This window comes from Cydia strobilella, chromosome 6, assembly GCF_947568885.1.
Source record: "Cydia strobilella chromosome 6, ilCydStro3.1, whole genome shotgun sequence".
Taxonomy (NCBI): Eukaryota; Metazoa; Arthropoda; class Insecta; order Lepidoptera; family Tortricidae; genus Cydia; species Cydia strobilella.
This window is the reverse complement of record NC_086046.1, coordinates 11,117,522-11,138,676: the sequence shown is the minus strand read 5'-3', so window position 1 is coordinate 11,138,676 and position 21,155 is coordinate 11,117,522. Positions and strand designations below refer to the sequence as shown.

Genomic DNA, 21,155 nt, shown 5'->3' with positions numbered 1-21,155 from the left:
GGTTGACGTCGGCGTCAGCATCTGGACGCCGTGCGCCACAGAGGTACGGACGACGTACACGATGCCTTTATTTACCGTAGGAAGTATAGCGATTGCTGACGCAATGGCCGGCGTCTAGACGTCGCTCACGGCGTTAATGCCGACGTCAAGCATGCAGCGTTAAGCCCTGGTCTGCAACAAACGCCATACGCCGCCGCGGCGTCTGGCGTGTGAGATCGAGAGACCACTATAATGCATTTTAATAGTAAGCATTCGTACGTCGCGTACAGCGTCACGCCGGACGCGACCTACGGCGTTTGTTGCAGACCAGGGCCAAAAGCATTAACGGAAGCCCGCGGCCTTAGGGCGATGTGAATAGCGACGTCACAGGGCGACATCATGTGAACTCGTCGACAATCCGCGTGGGTAAAGAATTAAGGTAGAAGGAAAAGGGGCGCAAACGCGCTGTAAAAATTTTGATGTGACTACTGGCAATAGACAACGAATAGTTACTTACTTTAAATTAAATTATGTCTAGTACCAGTAACACGACAATTTTTTTTATTATTGGGGCGCCACTGAGGCACCCGAAACTGAAAGCCAACGGCGGCGGCCTGCGCCGCCCCCCGCAGCCAGCCGCCCCGGGCCATGGCCCCCTTGGCCCTAGGGTAAATACGCCCCTGGGCAGAGAATAACTGTAATATTATTATCTTGTTATTGTTGTGTTGCTATTGTTATATCGCATCTTAGGTGAATATAAAGATACTCACAAAATAAACAAAATTAAAATTAAAATATATGAAGCGAGGTCGCAAAAGTATATTGATTGACAGAGGTGATATTATTTTATGGCGTATAAAATATTTAAATAACTTGGGTGAACGCAGGTAATTTAACAAATATTTATGGTCATATATAAAAAATGTTTCAAAATTATACGATAAAAATATCACGTGTAAATATCTCTTATTTACACGTGTCGTTTTTCAACACCGTATTAAGCGTTTGATTTGTATTTGTACATTGTTATCAGTAATTTCCTAATTTCGTTTTCTGTCATGCATTTCACTCAAGTGAAAAAGGTTTGCGATCTCTTTGTGCCGAAACGCCTTCTACGACGATAAGACAACAGAAGTAAATAAAAATGCTCATTACGGGGAACAAAAAAACGTGTCGTTATTCGAAATAAAGTTTCGCGGTAGCAGGCGTTAATGACCGCTATTGACAAGCTGCCGAGTATAGCATTTGTAGTCACTAGTCAGTCATCAGTTTTTTTTTCAATATTTTAGACCCAGTAGTTTCGGAGATAAAGGAGGAGGGGGGGGGGGGAATGGAAATATGATCTTTCTTCAATATTTTTTTTCTAGCCCGCCGATTTTGACGTGCGTCACGTATATTGTTCATGTAGTAAGGACAATTACATGATATTAATTTTGTGACATATTGCCATACAAAAACTTAAAAAAATAAATAAATATTTTTTATTTATATTTTTAGTATTATCACGCCAGCGACACCTTCAGATTTTTCAACAAAGTAGGCCTCTTTAATAAGCTATCAAATAAATATAATTATTTTATTTGATCTGTGGTATAACAAGGTGTTTTTTTAGGGTTCCGTAGCCAAATGGCAAAAAACGGAACCCTTATAGATTCGTCATGTCTGTCTGTCTGTCCGTCCGTCCGTATGTCACAGCCACTTTTCTCTGAAACTATAAGAATTATACTGTTGAAACTTGGTAAGTAAATGTATTCTGTGAACCGCATTAAGATTTTCACACACAAAAAAAAAGCCAATAAATTTTTGGGGTTCCCCATACTTGGAACTGAAACTAAAAAAAAAAAAATTTTCATCAAACCCATACGTATCTATGGATAGGTCTTCAAAATGATATTGAGGTTTCTAATATCATTTTTTTCTAAACTAAATAGTTTGGGCGAGAGACACTTCCAAAGTGGTAAAATGTGTGTCCCCCCCCCCCCTGTAACTTCTAAAATAAGAAAATGATAAAACTGAAAAAATATATGGTGTACATTACCATGCAAACTTCCACCGAAAATTGGTTTGAACGAGATCTAGTAAGCAGTTTTTTTAATACGTCATAAATCGTAAACCGCAATTTACCTTTCACTCACGTTTCACATAAAAAATACATTGTTAAAATTATGTAATGTACGGAACCCTCGGTGCGCGAGTGCGACTCGCACTTGGCTGGTTTTTAATTGAATACATCACTATACATTTACTCGCATACCCGCTAGTTAAAACTAATCGCTTACAAACTCTTTAGAGAATCGTTCACGTTCGTCATGAACACTGGCCACTGATAAAAATTAAAAAAAATAATTAAACATGTGAATCATGGAGACTGTATAAATGTGAATATGTTTTTTCTGTGCTGGTTTTTCAAATAAACTTTCGATTTTCGCAAAACCTACTAGTTTTTTTTTATAAAGACCGAACCATAACTTTTCGCCGGATTTTGAAATCCACCCAGGTACAGTCGACTTCATAAATATGTATACATATTTTCACTTTATTGCAAGGGATTAAGGTGAAGAAATGTATACTTATCTATGAACTCGACTGTACAGTTGCGTACAATGACTTCCGAGTTCAAATGTACAATAGTGAGAATGTCTGTTCTTAATATTTTAATAATTGTTAAATAATTGTAAAATTTTATTTATTAATAGCTTAAGTCTAAATGTCCTACTGTACCTATATTTTATGTCCTAAGATACTGTTATAAGCTGATAATTGGACAAACATCTAACCTCAATGTTATGTAAGCTACAGATTATTTTCTGTTGTCTGTGATGTATTGTCTGTTGGTGATCCCAAATAAATAAATGTCATAAACATAAAACAAGAAAGTTATGAATATATGTGTATATTGAAGCATTCGTAAACGAGTGTAGGTAGGTGATATATAGTTACTTCCTCGATCCCATGAGATTAGGATCGATTCCGTTTATGTAATTAACGAAAACAACAACAGAATAAGTAATACTCTTAGTCACAATTACGGTTCAAAGATTAAATAGTTTGTCCTTAACAATTAACGTTTATATAGTCTACAATGTCCACATAAATAGTATAAGTACTCGAATAGTGTCATAGCATTTCCGTCTTCGAGAGGATGTTAAAAATAACGGTACTTGATACCAGATTATTTTGCGCTTAAGAATTAATACTTCTATCTAATTTTAATTAACTGCATTCGTTCGTTCAAATTCGTTAAATATATGTATATCTTCGCTTAGCATCTCGATGTTATATCACAATATTATAGCTCTATCTAGATCTCTAGCAACAATTACATTGAATAGTTGGGCAAATTCAGAAAATGGACCGTCATTGCATCGACGAAGATTTTAACCCAGATTCGTTGTTTTTTAGACGGTAACGGCAATGTCGAAAGTAACTTTGTGGCTAAGTAAGTATAATAGGTATAATGTCAAGATTGCATGCATTTACCTACAATGATCATTAAAATACACCACCTTAGACAGTGGCCAAGAATTTAAAATACTTATACAAATGAGTTTTTATATATGTATGGAGTTAGCACTCTAATAAATAGAATAGAATATATTTATTTGCTTGAATACGTAACAATAAGTCAATAAGCTTACTTCTTTCTCTATGGACTCTATTGTGGTGGCAATACTTACGCAGGGTTGACAGCAAAAGCCTCGGTTAGGTTGTAAGAAGCGGGGCAGCCTTCGACGGAGGTCGGCAGATGGTGCGGCGTCACCTGCGAGAGCTGTGCGCCGCCGCACGCCGCCAGCACCACCAGCAGTCCGAACACCCCGCCGGCGACAGCGCCCTACACGACACATTCATCAGTTACACTCCATGATTTTTTAAATTTATATTCAAGGCGGTTCCCTGAGCCAGAAGGCGAAAAATTTGTATTTGTATTTATTTATTTATTGCGTATGGTAAATCTCCTTTATATGATCATATTTTTCTAAGAGACGTTGATATTGGTCGACGTGGAAAAAATATATGTATGTAGTTCTTGACTTGATTATATTATCTTTCATGTATAAGCTTCCGATACACGAATTATGACACTTCGCTCGATACAATTAATTCCCAAAATAACCTCTAACTAGGACTTTTAAACCAATTAGAGGTTACTTTGGGAATTAATTGAATCGAGCGAAGTGTATCGTGTATCGGAAGCTTGTAAATTAAAGATAATATAATCAAGAACTACACATATTTTTTCCACGCCTACCAATATCAACGTCTCTTAGAAAAATATGATCATATAAGGAGATTTTTCGCCTTCTTGCTATTGAAGCAGCCCCAGCAGCACCGCCAGCCGCACCTCGACACGTTACCTTAGCGTTGGCCCAGGGGAACAGCATGCCGAGCGTGAACAGCCCTAGCGTGACGCCGCCCGCCATGCCGTTGAAGGATAGCGCCAGCTGCAACACCGGCCCGAGCCGCTCCACCGCGAACGTCAGCGCGAACGACACCGCGCCGCACCCGAGGCATACCCATCGGGCAATCTGGCAACACAAGGATGACTTACATATGTACAAATGGTACGAATATGTATCATTCATCACATAGGTAATGATCGGAAGTAAAAGTGAACTAAGAAAGTACGTAGGCCTTTTTTTAAACGAGACTGTGACATGTATTATAAAGTGATTCTCGGGGAAAATGACTTTTAAAGATACGTACAAGTAGAGAATCTAAAGTACGTAGAGTTCTTATATTATGTGACTTTTTTTAAGTTATTTACCTCGAAAGTAACTACGCAAAATTTAAGTAAGTTAGTAAGTAGGTAATTATCCTACCTCAAAAGTAAGCTATGGGGTGCCTATCTCGTCGCATAATAATTGATTGTCCTAATGTAATGTTGCGCATAAAACTCATTTCGCATAATTGTTATTGTGCTGAACTGAAACTATTCACATTTTTATTTTTTTTATTTTTTTTTTTTTAACCCAGGGGAAATCCGTTAGGGATCCCACCCGGCCCGGGAGAGGCCGAGTGGGTATGTCCGACTCGCACGGACTAAAACCCCTGGGGTGTTCCGACGCTCGCTTTTGGGCGGGGTTACGGGAACAACTTTGCAGACCTCCGAGACCCCGCCGGCGTTGCCCTTGCGGGCCCATCAATTTGGGGCTGCTCCAGCAGCCTACTCCGCTGAAGGCACCTCGGAACACTTGAGGGCCTTCCAGCTCGGAAACCTCTTCAGGCGAGTGATGGGGCTCCCGACCCATCACTCGCAGGTTCTGTCACTCGCAGATTCTGTCACGCAGTTTCTGTTAGGGTGGCAGCATTCGGGCTGCGAAGGCTCTTCGCCGCCTGCCTGGCCTCCTTCGGCGCTGAGGGAGCGAGTTGGCGTCGTCCTCGCGCATTCGTTCAGCGGCCTCCTTTTGCGTCAGGACGGTGACGCTAAAGGTGGCCACTGCCGCCCATGCCTCTTCACTGCCGATCATACGGCGTATCAGCGCCGGCAGTGAGAGGTCTCTTCCTACAGCCATGGACAGGACAGCGCGAGGCTCCGCCCACGCAGGGCACTCCTCGCGCGTGTGTTGGGCCGTGTCCACGGCTCCTCCGTCACAATGGTGGCACGCTGTCGTCGGCTCTCTTCCAACCCTCTCACACAGGTACCAGCCGAAGCAGCCGTGCCCCGTCAGGAGCTGTGTGAGATGGAAGGAGGGTGTGCCGTGCTTTCGTTCCACCCATTCTTTTAGAACGGGCCGAACAGCGGCCACCAGGTCCCGGCTAGCTCCCGGGATCTCCAGACGTTCCGACCATTTTTCGAAGAGCACATCTCGTGCTTCTTCCCGCCAGTGTTGAACTTCTTGGGGGGCGGGCCAGTTTTCATTCCTCCTAGCTGCCAGCACCCGCCAATAGACCGTGGCCTGAACGCCGGCTTCAAGGTCCCAGGGCGGGCTCCCAGCCAGCAGGCAGGCTGCTACATGCGAGTTATCGCGGTATGCTCTAGCCACCCTGAGAGCTATGGCCCGCTGCGGCCGGCGCAATAGGGCCGCACTTCGAGTTCTCCGGGTGTCCGCCCATATTGGCGCCCCGTATAGCGCCATTGAGCGCACCACGCTCATATAAAGCCGCCTGCAGGCTCCTCCTGGACCGCCCAGATTTGGCAGAATCCGCCCAAGCGCTCCGGCTGCAGCTAGCAGTTTTGGAGAAAGGCTCTTGAAGTGCTCCTCGAACTTCCATCTGCCGTCGAGAACGAGTCCCAGGTACTTCATCGTTGACCCGACGGCGATGGAAGTTCCTGCCACAGTGATATGTGCCCCTTCTGGTGGTTTATTTCGAGGCCCATGGAACACGATGACCTCGGATTTGTGTAGAGCCACTTCTAGGCCCAGCGCACGGATCCTATGTACCACATATGCCACTCCTGCTGTGGCTATGTAGGCGGCCTCTCTGTGGGTCCTGCCACGGGCCGACACGAGGGTGTCGTCAGCATAGCACGTAACGCTGATTCCCCGCAATGTGGGCCCGCGTAGTACCCAGTCATAACCGATGTTCCACAGGAGCGGCCCTAGCACCGAGCCCTGTGGAACACCGCATGTCATTTCCCGCCTCCCCCAGCCGTCTTTTGTTGGAAATACCACAACGCGTCCGGAAAAGTAGTCCGCTACAATTCTTTGTAAATATTCGGGCACGTTGTGGTATTTGAGTGCCGCCTTTATTGTCTCCCAGGGCAGAGTGTTAAATGCGTTGGAGATGTCCAGTGATACGGACATCACAACCCCACCCTGAGAGACTTCCTCCTCTGCTAATTCCCTTACGCGGGCAATCGCGTCCAGTGTCGAGCGCTGCGGGCGAAAGCCATATTGGCATTCGCTCAAGCCCGGCTGCATGCTTCTGACTAGACGAGACGCGATTATCCGCTCAAAGAGCTTGCTCGTCTCGTCGAGCAGCACTATGGGGCGGTAGGCCGAAGGCTGATCAGGTGGGCGTCCCTCCTTCCGGAGGAGCACCAGCTTGCCTGTTTTCCACCTATCAGGGAACCGCCCCTGAGTCAAGCACGAGGTGAATAACTCTCGGACGCTTTCCTCCAGCTCACTGAGTGCGACTGCCAAGGCACGCCCAGGTATGCCGTCGGGCCCGGGGGCTGTCTTTTTAGAGCGGAGCTTGACGACTGCCACACTCATTTCGACCTCTGTCACCGGCGGTACTTCCGTCACCATTTGGCGTGGTCTCATGGTCGGCGCCATAACTGGTGGCACGAATTCACCTCTTTCAGGGAAGAGAGCGCCCACGACTCGGTTTAAGAGCTCTGGTTGGAGGCTGCTTGTTAATGGGGGTGCCCAAGATCGGAGCTTTTGCCTTACAGCTCGATACGGCCTGCCCCACGGATCCCTATTGAGCATATCTAGCCACTCCTGCCAAGCTGCCTCCTTGGCCTGTGCGATTGCCGTCTTTAGGTTTGTACGAGTGGCCCTGTAGGTGTCGTACAGAGCATCTTCCTCGGCTGGGTTTCGGATCCGCCTTCTTCTGTACCTGGTGTACTGGCGACGCGCGGCCACGCAAGTGTTCCGCAGTTGGCGGAGTTCTGGTCGCCACCAGTACACACGACGCTTTGGACTGAAGGGTTTGGCCCTGGGCATTGCTGCGTCACATACGCGAGTCAATGCGGCGCTAAGATGTTCGGCCTCTCGTTCTACCTGCGCTGCCTCCGCCAGGCCAGTGCTGGCATTCCAGGACTCGACAATGGCCGCCTCTTTTGCAAGCTCTCTATCCATTTTTGACACTAACCATCTTGGGCTGTCCCCTGCAGCGGGTCGGTTTCCCCTCCCAGCGGCAGGATGTGTCGAGACGTCGAACCGGATATATCGGTGGTCCGATGCCGTCTCTGCATCCACCACCACCTTCCAGTTTTGAGCACGGCGTGCCATGGCGTTTGACGCAAAAGTTATGTCCACTATGGACTCGCCTTGTGGCCGCACGCACGTGCTTTCCGACCCGGTGTTGAGGACAGCCAGTCCTAGTGATATAGCCCACTCTTCGAGAACTTCCCCTTTGACGTCTGTTGCTCGACATCCCCATGCCGTGGATTTCGCGTTAAAATCTCCGGCGACCAGCACAGGTATAGGGGATATCTGTCCGACCAGAGCGCCGACATGTGAGATCACCTGCTCGAACTCAGCGAGCGTGAGACTGGGTGGGAAGTACACGCTGATGAAAGCAATGCCACCTATGACGGCAAGCACGAACCCTCTCCCCCTCACGATGTTCTCAAAGGATCCAGATGTAGCGGATGTTATGATGGCCACTGATTTGTCGTGGTCTGAGACCCAGTCGTCCCGATTGGGAATAAAATAAGGCTCCGAGACCATAGCTACTCCTATATCCCACTCTGCCATGGTTTGCATCAAGAGGTCTTGGGCCATGACACAATGGTTGATGTTCACCTGCAGACACTTGAGAGCCATATTATTATTGTCCGGTGTCCATCTGTTCCGCCTCGTCCGCTTGGGATTGGTTGTTGGACCGATCAGGAGGTTGTGATCGAGAAGATCCATTTTCTGTCGTTCCTCTACCTACTTTTTTGCCCTTTTGGGGCTTCCCGCCACAGCAACCTTTGCTGCCTAGCGAGTGTGTCGCCGGTTTTCCAGCAGCCTCACAGACAGCGCAGTGCGCTTCAGCAGCAGAGCATTCTCGAATCTTGTGTCCGGGTTTTCCGCAGCGGAAACAAATGCTACTGCGGTCTATGCCCCTGTCACATTTTGCGCCTACGTGTCCTTCCTCCAGGCAACGGTAGCACCTTAGAGGCCTGGCTTCCAGTAGCACCACCCGTGCTGAAACCCATCCCACTTTGAGACGGCCTACGTCTACCACTTTCTTGGCTGCTGCTACCGGACAGCTTAGCCAGAGTGATCCATTTCCATTTTGGCTACGTGACATAACGCCTGCCTTAATTGTATCAACGGCGCAGTCCCCCTCTGCAGCCAACGCTGCGATTACCTCTTCGGTGGTTGCGGAGTCGTCCAGTCCGGTAACTCGAATTTCCGCGCATTTGACGGGCCGCTGAACCTGCACGTCTGTGCCAAGAACTTCTCTGAGTTTGGCGGCCAGATCATTTGCCGCCTTTACGGCGTTTTCGGTTTTAGGGGGAATCTCTAGCATTCGAGCGCCTTAGATGATGATTAATGATTATTATTAATGATTAATGATTAATGATTATTGCCTATATTATTAATCAACTTTTATATTCAATATTTTTTGTAAATAACTGACATGTAATATTAATATTATACAATAAATGATTATGATTATGATTATGATTATGTTGCCGTGATTTTGAAGTGCAGTTGGGAGATGCCGAAATCCTCCAGCTTGATATTAGCCTTGGCCTTGACCAGGACTGCATCATATTTTGCACCTTTCTCCATTGCCTCCGGTTTCAGCGTCAGGGTAATGGCGGCAGTGCGGGGAGGCTTAAGTTTAATTTTCCGCGGGGCCGTCTTACTGGGTACCCTGGACCGATTTGCCGCCTGTGCTGTCGGCTTTTTACTTTTCTTGCCCCCTATGGTACTCCAATTTTGTTTAGCGGGCACCGGATCCGGTTGAACGGTGGGTGCCGCAGGTGTCTGTGTAGCCGCGGCTGCTTCCTGCGCTGCCATACTGGGACGCTTGCCCTTCTTACCTTTCTTGCCGTTTTTGTTTGTTTTTGCCTTCCCGTCGGTAGGGGCAGGACCAGTGACCGCCGTTAGTGTTGCTGATACCTGGGATTGCGTGTTCGAGGTACTAGGACCTACCTCATCCGGTGCGGCACGAACAGCTTCCGCTGCTTTTTTGTCGGCTGCTAACGCAGGGCGCAGCCTAGGTTCTGGCAGAAGCCGACTCTCAAGGCCCTCAAGACGGGCGTCTAGCAAATTGTTAAATTGATCGCGGGTGGAGCGCGATACTTCCTCCATAATTCGCCGAATGTCGGCCTCAGCCACCGCTGCAGGCTGGTTTCGCATCTCGTCCACTTGTTTGCGCAATTCTGCCAGCTGCCATGAAAGCTGGGCATTTGCTACCTCTAGGCGGGCAACCTCTTCCGTGGCAGTGCGAGATCTTACCTCAGCGAAAGCCCCGCCAATAGCCTCCACCGAGGCTTTGAGTTTTTGTTGGTGAGTGCCTTTCAAGTGGCCCGAAGTATTAGTCACGTATATGATGGCACTAAGGGCATCCTGCACTTTTTTATCTATTGCAGCCAATGTCTGCTCCCCAAACTGGCTGCCAGCGGGAAGATCTCGACTCATTAGACGCTCGGCTCTTTTCCGAGCCGCTGCTTCCGCCGATGCGTTAAGGGCAACCAGGTTTTTCTCTGTCTGTATCTGCCTTTCGTGCGCTTTTTCTTCGCTTATCGCAGCCTGGAACTTTCCAAAGCCCACGTAATTGCCTGATGTGGGCGGCCGGCCTCTGCCCCGTTTTGGGGTTGGTTTCAAAATTTTGCGGTAGTTTGAGATCGCGCCTTCGCTTAGCGCTCCGATGTCACTTTCTGAGCTGGATGCGAGCTCTTCTGCAGGCCTTTTCTCCGGCTTCTTCCAAAATTTGTCTCTAAGGTTTTCCGTCGAGGGCACAGTACGTATGCTAGAAACCGAAGACTCGGAATCAGATAGCCGAGTGACTGGCGCTGTAGCATTTAATATGTCGAGGCGCTCCAACGACACCCGACACTCTCGAACTGGTGACGCAACAAACTGCATCTTCGGGGCGCTTGTCTCCGCAGCGCCCTCGGAATCATCGACTTCGGCGTCCGACTCTCGGGGGGAGAGGAATTCTCCTCCACTGGGCAAGTCACTGCTGTCCACCCTTGTGGGGGAGAAAAACTCCTCCCTCCCAGGTGATGAGAGGATGGCCTCCGCGGCACGGGCCCTCCTCCCACAGAACACCCTCGTGGGGATTGGTGTGGGGGTCCGCACGTATTCTTGCGGCGCCACTGGTGCCTGCTCCTCTCCGGCCTCGCCATCGGGGACGACATGGCTTATAAAGCGCCCTCGGTTGTCCCGGACAGGGCGGAACTCCACCGGTGGGGGGTTTGGAGATGGTGGCGTGCCAGCCTTCTTCGCACCTTCTTCGTCCCCTCCTCCGCGCAACCTTAACAGTAATCCGCATGCATCGGTGTCCATTAAACATTTGCCATGGTCGTTGGTTGTCGTCCTAGAGTGGTGTGCCCCCCCAGAATACGGTGGGCGGCATGTCACCACAGCGCGGGCACTTGCCCGTTCTGTGGTGACACAGAGGATTGGAACCTCCTGGGGTAGTTTTTCCCATTTCTGGCCACTCATGATTTGCTATTTTTAGGGGGTATCCCCCCCCTTCTGACGTTCGTGACTGGGCTCCCCCAGCCACGCATCCCATCGGCACGCCAGTCACACCTTGGGATTGGGGATTTTTTATAGTGGTTAACTCCACGTGACCTTCCTCTCAGTGAGGCAGGTCCCCGGTCCGCTCAGTGCGGGTTACGGGTTGCCCGACGGTGGCCGAAGCCACAACGCCGCACCGGGCGGTCTGCGCCAACCCACGGCAGCTCGTTTCCGAGCACCGACTCCGTCCCAGTGGGACCTGGCGTCTCACACTGTGCCCTCTGCTGGTTTCAGAGGGACACGCGGAGCCGCACATCGGGACCCCTCTCCTCAGGCCTGTCCGGTTTGGGAGGCCCTGTCCGGCATAGCCCTGAGGATCATTGGAGCACACAAACACGGCATTAAAGCCAGCGCAGGAGAAAACTCGACTGCCATTGCCACGACTGTGACTGGTAGTTTGCAGAGGGAGAATAGCAAACGCGCAACTGAGCGGCTATCCTCCCCCTCCCAGGGTGCACCACAAGGAGGTCTACCAGCCCTGCACCCCTCTATAAAACAAACCTAACCTAACCTACCCTATTCTACACAACCTATGCAAAACATTTTCGAAAATACTTTCTGTTTTAGCTGGAGAAAAATTATGCGAAAAGAGTTTTATGCGTAACATTCCTCAACCTAGACATGACCACGACCACTCTGCCAAGAGTGCACGACTAAGAAGAGACCCAAGAAAGAAAAAAAATTAAAATTAGTATATAATTAATAAATAAATAGGGCCTATTTTAGATTTAAGCTAGTTATAAATTTCGTTTACGTAGTACCACTGTTCATATCTTGTATGTAAATATGTAAATAAACAATCTTTATTCTAAAAAAAACATACATGTATACATAATTAATAAATTTATTACTTTCTACATAAAATTTGTACCTATGTAAATAAAATGTAACTCTGATAAAATGTTTTTCCCCTCACTAGCTCGGAAAGTTGTCTTTTATCCTTCAATACAAGCGGGGAAAAACGCGTTTTATCCACTAGTGGGGAAAGTAATTTGACCTTGGATGGAGCGTGTTTAAGTAGCTTGACAGATAACAAAACGTAAATCGTTTATGATAATGATTCGTTCGATATTAATTATCTTTAAATAAATGGTTTGAGAATCTAATTAAAAAAACCAAATTTAGCTTTATTTAATGATTTTAAGTCATAAACCTTAAAATTCCATAAGAAACGTTTGTTTTTATAAGATGATAAATATAATTCTGAACGCACAAGTTGAGTCGATGCAATTTCAAAACGCATCGTTGACATTTCATACGTCAGAAATGTCAACATTGTCAACACATTTTTTACTAAAAAACTTTTCTCACCGACTCGCGTAAAAATACACAACTTCCAGAGTTTTCTGTTGTAATATCGTAAAGAAATGAGTGATTCCAGTGATGAAGATGATCTAACGCCTGTGGATGTTGCATTTTCCTCGCTATAGTGAGGTGAAAAGTTTTGTGTTATACACGGGCGCAAATGTATTTTACTTCTCGTGTGTTGAAACACTCGCTACGCTCAGGATTCTATTTTAGAACCACTCGCTTCGCTCGTGGTTCACCTATAGAATCCTTTCGCTAGCTTGTGTTTCAATTCTACACTCGCGGGTAAAATACAACTTTGCACCCTTGTATAACAAATAACTATTTCCCTTCACTAGCTCGGAAAGCCGCCTTTTATCCTTTAAAACAAGCGGGGAAAAACGCATTTTATCCACTAGTGGGGAAAGTAATTTGACCTTGGATGGAGCGTGTTTAAGTAGCTTGACAGATAAAAAAACGTAAAACGCTCATAATGATGATTCGTTCGATATTAATTATCATTAAATAAATGGTTTGAGAATCTAATAAAAAAGACCAAATTTAGCTTTATTTAATAATTTTAAGTCATAAACCTTAAATTTCCATAAGAAACGTTAGATTTTTTATTTATATAAATATAGTTCTAAACGCACAAGTTGAGTCGATGCAATTTCAAAACGCATCGTTGACATTTAATACGTCAGAACAGAAATGTCAACAAATATTGTCAAAAATTTTTTTACTTAAAAACACTTCTTACCGACTCACGTAAAAATAAGAATTTCCAGTGTTTTCTGTTATAATATCGTAAAAAAATAAGTGATTCCAGTGATGAAGATGATCTAACGCCTGCATGTGGATGTTGCACTTTCCTCGATATATTGAGGGGAAAAATTTTGTGTTACACACGGGTGCAAATGTATTTTACTTCTCGTGTGTTGAAACACTCGCAACGCTCAGGATTCTATTTTAGAACCACTCGCTTCGCTCGTGGTTCAACTATAGACTCCTTTCGCTAGCTCGTGTTTCAGTTCCACACTCGCGGGTAAAATACAACTTTGCACCCTTGTATAACAAATAACTATAATATTGAATATTGAAAAACCGTTCTTAATAAGTTGTCTGAATAGAACGGAATAGCTATGGAAGGTAGAGGTAGGAATAGCTGCCGAAACGGCTGTCAAAGAAGAGGCGTTTTTTTCTTACTTTTACTACCTACTGAAGAGGCGTTTTAAGTTTTCAAAGTTTTTATTCCTTACTTGTTGTTTATTTTTATTTTTTCGCAACTGTAATAAAAAATGTCGTTCGCGAATACCAACTTTCCGCACGCTAAACAGCTACATAAAGTAGTACTTTTTGAGCAACTGTATAAAAAAAATTAAAACAATTTTTTTAATACAGTTGCTCAAAAAGTGTTATTGTATTTTACTTTCCTCATAGCAGTTATATTATTTCCTCAAAGTATACTTACTTACTCCGTTGGCTCAGTATGTCCTCAAAGTATGGAAATAAGTATGTGTCGAATGGCGGCAAAATCATATTCACCTTAGTTGAACCCACCTACTACGACCTTCTTCTTCTTCTTCTTCTTTACGTGCCATCTCCGTCCAGGAGGTCGGCGACCATATGTCTATATGTCTCTATGTTCAGTCATGCGAATTAGTCTATCTATGCTCTTCACTTTTAACCAGTCTCTTATATTTCCAGTCCATGATGTGCGCCCTTTACCGCTACCACGCTTCCCTTCAATTTTTCCTTCAATTATTAATTTCAGTAAATTGTATTTATTGTTTCTATATATATGTCCAAAATATGCTGTTTTCCTTTTCTTAATTGTTGATACTACTTCTAAACCTTTTTTCATGATTTCCAAAACTCTAACATTTGTTATTCTATCTGTCCATTTAATTTTGAGCATCCTTCGATAAATCCACATTTCAAAAGCCCTTAGTTTGTTGACCAACTTCTTTTTCAGGGTCCAGCTTTCGGAACCATACATAAGAATTGGGATGATGTAACATTTAACCATTCTCCACCTCAGTTTTAAGTTTATTTTTCTGTTAGTTAAAAGTTTCCTCATTTTCTGAAAGGTGTTTCTGGCTATTTCAATTCTCGTCCGTATTTCCTTCTCTGATCCCCAGTCTTCATTTAACCAACAACCCAGATACTTATAACTTTTTACTCTGTGTCTATTATTTTGTTATTTAAGGATAGTGGCCCTAGTGTTTCTGAAATTGGCTTTTTAGTAACAATCATGTGTTTTGTTTTATTTGTGTTTATCTTAAGTCCATATTCCAAAAGTGTGTTATTCAGACTTTGCAGCATTATTTGAAGGTCTTCAGGGTTAGTAGCTAATAAGACGGTGTCATCAGCGTAGCGAATGTTCTGTATCAGTTTGCGATTGACACGGATCCCAAGATCTAGTTCGTCAAAAGCATTTCTAAAAATCACCTCCGAGTACAAATTGAATAAGCAGGGTGACAGGATACAGCCCTGCCTTACGCCTTTCTCTATTTGGACTTCTTCAGTCAAAGTGTTATTAATTTTGATTTTAGCTTTTTGTTTCCAGTATAAGTTCTCTATAAATTTGATGTCGTTGCCATCTATTCCAATTGATTTTAATATATTGATTGATTTAGCATGATTAACTTTGTCAAATGCTTTTTCGAAGTCGATAAAGCACATGTGAACATCTACATTGACGTCTAGACATCTTTGTACCAAAACTTGGACTGCTACTAAGGCATCTCTAGTACCTAGTCCGGCTCTAAACCCAAATTGTGTGTCACTTATGTTTTCTTCTATTTTCTTGTAGATTCTTCTTTGTATGATTTTTAGAAATACCTTCAGGAAGTGGCTCATTACGCTGATCATCCGATGATCGTTGCAGCTTTTGGCATTGGCCTTTTTTGGTAATGGTGTGAATATTGACAAGAGCCAATCTTCAGGGAGCATATTGTCTAATTGATAAAATTTGTTAAATAATGAAACTAAATCATCTATATTATATTCATGTATCAATTTCAATACTTCCACCGCAATTCCATCGGGACCCAACGCCTTTCTACCCTTCATATGTTCCAAGGCTGATATGAATTCTGATTTTAGTATTGCTGGACTCTCTAAGTTGAAATCGCTTAGAGGCTCAGTCGGTGTCCTGTCATCTTTAAAAAGATTTAGAACATAATCTTGCCAGACTTCGCAGGCTTCTTCTTTATCAACAACAATGTTTCCATTTTGATCACGGAGTAGGATGGAGATGGCAAGTAGGCGTTCCCGTCTATCCGACAGTTAGTAGCGACCGACTCACTTTATGCACAGACTATGCTCAGTTGTTGTGTAAACTTCATGCTCGAATGACATTCACGTCGTACGTACGCTCGTCTAACAAAAATTGATAATTAAATTTAAAATGCCGTATTGTGCAGTATTAAGCTGCAAAAATCACAGCGGTTTAAAAAATCTTTCACGTGGAGGTATTTCCTATCACCGGTGGTTATTTATTTAAATATAATCCGATAAATACGAAAAATCTGTTTCTTTTGCATTATTTACGAATGTTCGTTAAGTAAATCTATATTTTATCAGTTAGAACTTAGAGTTCACAATCCTTTGTCACTATTCTTTACGTTTATCTGGAATATTCGCTATCCTAAATGTCAAATAACTTCGCTACTCAGATGCTGCGCAATGTCGATATTTATATCGATAAAGTTAAAGTTACGATATTTCAAGTTTGATGTTTGGTAGTTCGGTAATAAATTATTATTTTAGACACGTTTCTAATTATTATTTGGGATAATCAATGTCTTAGTAAATATGGCAGCACTGGTCATCAAGCACTAAGTTAAGTCGGGGTCATTTCATCCTTTACATACGTTTTTGTTTTTTACACCCATCATATTTTCATCGTTAATATAATTAGACTAGGTACTTAATGCACTTATGCGTACAATGCATGCAATGTGCCATGAATAAACGTTTTATATTTTCTATTTCTTTATTATTAATTATTGTAGGTTACCACAAGATGCCGATATTAAAAATAAATGGATCAATGCTACTGGGCAAGAAAATTAGTTTCCGCAAAAATATAGCACCATTTGCTAGGAGCATTTCTTAGAGAAAGATTTCTGGGGATACAATTGCCATACATCTCATCTAGCGTCCACACGCCTAAAACTTAGTTACTAATTTAGTAATTATTAGTGACATTCGGGCTCACTTAATTAATAAAAAGTGTTCCGTACCACGCAAACTAGCGTCAAATATTGGAATTTTGCCGCCCCCCTTCCTGATTTGATAGGTCACAATCTTACAATCAAATCAAGTGGGATCGATGAGCCAGTTTCATGTATGCTTTCACACCATACAATTAATTTGACAATTTAATCAGGTTGTCCCGTCTATATTGGCCCTAAATGCTGCTACAAGTAAATATATTGTTAAAGACGAATACTTACCTTTGTAAGTAATTGCAGATTTGTGATCACAAAATAACAGCAATACCGAGTTAATAGACCTTTAAAGAACTATGATTTTATCTGTTTGACTTTAAGATATATTTAATGTTCACATTAACAACCTAGTTGGTCAACTAATAAGAAACAAATTTATAGTTAGATATTTGTTGTACTGTACTACATATTATTTTTCATACAATCACGATTATCACTACCTATATTATAATCATAAATAAAGTATCATCTAAATGTGTTAAAACATACGGTAATGAAATATCAATACCTAACTGAACACACAAATATCGATAAAACACTCCGATTACACTGTCCCCTCCCTATATCGTCGAATGGAAAGAAGTTCCAACGGTTAGCTACTCGCAGGCGTGTAGAGGTCTCGAAAACACCAGTGTAACGTGACCGTGAGATCCGTAACAAACCATGCGTAATTAGACCTTACTTATACTGGTTTTTTAGCCCTTTTCTCGCCTGTAATAAGTAGTGATTTTAAAATTATATAAAATGACGCCATCTGGTGTTGAGTAGTTGTATTAGGTGAACGTTGAGCGAGCTTTTGTGAGATGAATGAGATAATAAAAGAGTCGTATGTCATATAGCTTTGACATTATATTTTAAACCGTCACTCATGTAGCCTACAGTTGATATTCGTTCGAGAAATGTCCACCGGTAATAACTTTTTGGTATGGAAAGTTGCTACGAATCAGAGCAATTTTGTAAGTGTGTGACGTATTTTAACGTGGCTATGAATGTGTGAGTTTAGCGACACTGGTTTTCATACTAAATAGGAGTCATTTCACATCCACTAGTTTATTAATTCGTGATTTTGATTTACAAGTGTACTCTGAATTCTCTTATTGTTTGTGTTTGTGAACTCTTTTACCTGTTTATGCAGATTAAAACTATCATGTATTTGTTGCAATTTTTCTATTTCTTTACATTTATTTGTCAACCACTGTTCTCTTGCAACTACGATTTGCTTGTTAATTCTTTTATCTGTTTCATTATATTTGTCCTCATTAATGTTTTTATAAGACCGCCTTTCATTAATTAGTATTAATATATCATCGGTCATCCATTCTTGCCGCTTTCCCGCCTTTTTACTTGTTAGTTCTTCCGATGTTATGCTTCTTATTTCTGTCACGAGATCTTTATATGTAGTTAAGGGATTGTTCCCCTTCTCGCATATAGGTTTAATACAATTGTTAAGTTTAACACTCACTGAAGTTTTAACTGTCTCATCTTTAAGGCGGTTTAGGTCAACTTTCATTATGTTGGATGGCGGTTTCAATTTCTTTAATTTTAAAAACATCTTGGCACAAACAGGGTTATGGTCAGATTTTACATCAGCCCCGGGATATGTTTTGACTTCAATGATGGAGTTTCTACTACGACCTAGAGATCCGTAACAAACTGTGCGTAGGTATGGTTACTGTTAATAGAGGTCACTTTTAACTGATCTGCCTGAGGCCATGTGCTCGGCTAACATAAGCGATGTGAAAGAAACCAAGTACATACAGAACATATAGTCAGTAACAAGATTATGATATAGCTGTAATTTTCAGACTAGCGCTGGTTGCAGTGGTAGCCAGGCGGTAAGAATGTACGACTTTCAATCTGGAGGTCACAGGTTCAAACCCCGGCTCATATTTTCCAATGAGATTTTCAAGTTCCGATAAACTTGCACGATAGTAATAAATGTACGATATTAGATCGTGAGGAAACCGGGCTAATCCCAGTAAGACCTAATAGTTTCTCCTTTAACTTGAAAGGTCAAATGGAAGTCGTTTTCGTAAAAAGTAATGCCTACGCCAATTCTTGGGATTAGTTTTCAAGGCCCAGGCTCCTAGGGCCGTGGCAAAAATCCGGGACAACGCGAGGAAGATGGTGATGATTAGCGTATTGTATTATATTTGAGCTTACCGTGGGGCTTAGTCAATTTGTTTAGAAATAATTTATTATTATTTATTTATTATTGTTTCTCCATTTTGGATTTCACGGGCCTATAAATCCGGGTCTTTTGATAGGCTTGCGTGGGGATATACTCGTATATCCAACACGTATAGTCCCTTTGTAGAGCGTTTCTTTCTCCGCGTTGTCACAATCTTCGCGATGTGAAACCTCTGCTATAGCGGAAGCCGCTCGACCCCAATTACAAAGAAAAACCGCAAATCGATGTACTGGTTAGCCGTTTGGCACACGCATACTAGAGGTCAAAACAAATTTTTTGACCCGCAGTTCCTTAAAAAAATTCCCGGGGGTGTACCTTACTGTTTTTTTTTGTACAATATACCATAAATAATACGTAATATCTTGATATCTAACCCCAAGACAGCAATTTTGAAAAAAAAATTATTAAGATTTTTTTTTAAATATTTTTCATGTGTATAATTTTTCAATATTACAATATTGAAAAATTAAAAAAAAATCTAAATTAAATTATTTTCAAAATTGCTTTCTTGGGGTTAGATAAAAAGATATTACGTATCATTTGTGGTATATTGTACAAAGAAAAATCGATAAGGTATATCGTACCTGAAGGATACAACCTTGATATTTTGTGTCAAAAACTAAACAAACTATACCAACTGATGAAAAAGCGCAGTTAAAGGGTTAAAGAGGTATTTCCCGTTGGATATATGGATATTACGTATCATTTTATGATTAATATGTACCGTATCTGCAGTACAGGTCCATAAGTCTCGTTAAATAGGTATTGAAGTAGAACTGTGTCACATTGTAAAATTGAAAAATTAAAAAAAAAAATCGTATTCGATATTATTTTCAAAATTGCTTTCTTGGGGTTGGATATGAGGATATCACGTATCATTTGTGGTATATTGTACAAAATAAAAATCAGCCATATCGTATATGGAGGAGCCCACACTTGGTATGATTCGAAAATTCTTATTGTTTTAATTTAAAAAAAATGGCTGAAATGTAATGATGTGATAGATTTTTAGAATCGCCTCAAAAAGTCCTTTCGTATGATACATACAAAAAATCATTTTTCCATACAAAAAAACGGCTAACCTGTACATCGATTTGCGGTTTTTTAATTCGAACGGCTTACACTACTAGTTTATTATCACTTGACATTTAGTTATCTCTCCGCGCTCATGATTATAAGTTTAATACTTAATGCAATAATTTTGGTATTTGCTGTTTACTTCGAAAATTGTTATAGTCTCCATACTTACCGCCGCTCCCTTGTTTTCAGGTAGACGTATTCCTAAAAGTCCGGTGGCTAGATCTTGGCACGCAATAGCTGCTAATGAATTCAAAGTTGAGGCTACGGTCCTGTGAAAAGATAATTAAAATTTAGGAAAAATCTAAGTGTGAAATTCAATGTAAGAAAAACTTTATATATAGGTGACTAAGCGATGAACTGACAAGATGTCTTTTATCTACAGCATACAATACAATATTAATTGCTTTTAAATTTTCTTTAAAGTACCCGGCGGCGAGCGCAGCGCGTCCCTTATTATGACCAAACCAATATACAGTGTGGAAAGAATGAATGGGCCCTGGAGGGAAAGTAGCTTAAAACCTTAAGTTAGCTCATTTTGCACAAAGGAAACATTCTTTATTTTTAAAAAGAAACAAAACTGCATTCTTTTTTTTTTAAATTAGCTTTGTTACACCCGGGAATCGGACCGACTAAATAAATAAAAAAAACACTTGTTATTTTGTTCTACTATTAGATACAGTTAATGTTAATGATAACATTTCTCCAAGAAACATTAGGCCTTACACTCGCCTGTCGTACAAAATATCCATAAACCGAATATTTAGTATTCAAGAATATTTTTAGACAAGCAAAATTGAAAAAAAAAAAAAAAACCGGCCAAGTGCGAGTCGGGCTCGCGCACGAAGGGTTCCGTAACTGCGCAAAAAAATCACGTTTGTTGTATGGGAGCCCCACTTAAATATTTATTTTATTCTGTTTTTAGTATTTGTTGTTATAGCGGCAACAGAAATACATCATCTGTGAAAATTTCAACTGTCTAGCTATCACGGTTCATGAGATACAGCCTGGTGACAGACAGAC

At 42.4% G+C, this 21,155-nt stretch overlaps 1 protein-coding gene across 1 annotated transcript in view; it reads right to left on the bottom strand.

Annotated features, from left to right (window-relative positions):
- Window positions 1–21,155, bottom strand: part of LOC134742108 (sodium-coupled monocarboxylate transporter 1-like) — a 64,903-nt gene that overhangs the window by 10,886 nt on the left and 32,862 nt on the right. The window contains exons 9-11 of the mRNA XM_063675059.1: window positions 20,305–20,404; window positions 4,335–4,505; window positions 3,657–3,811 (exon numbers count right to left, since the gene is read on the bottom strand). Coding sequence (XP_063531129.1) covers window positions 3,657–3,811; window positions 4,335–4,505; window positions 20,305–20,404 — 426 coding nt within the window. The remainder of the gene's footprint in view (window positions 1–3,656; window positions 3,812–4,334; window positions 4,506–20,304; window positions 20,405–21,155) is intronic.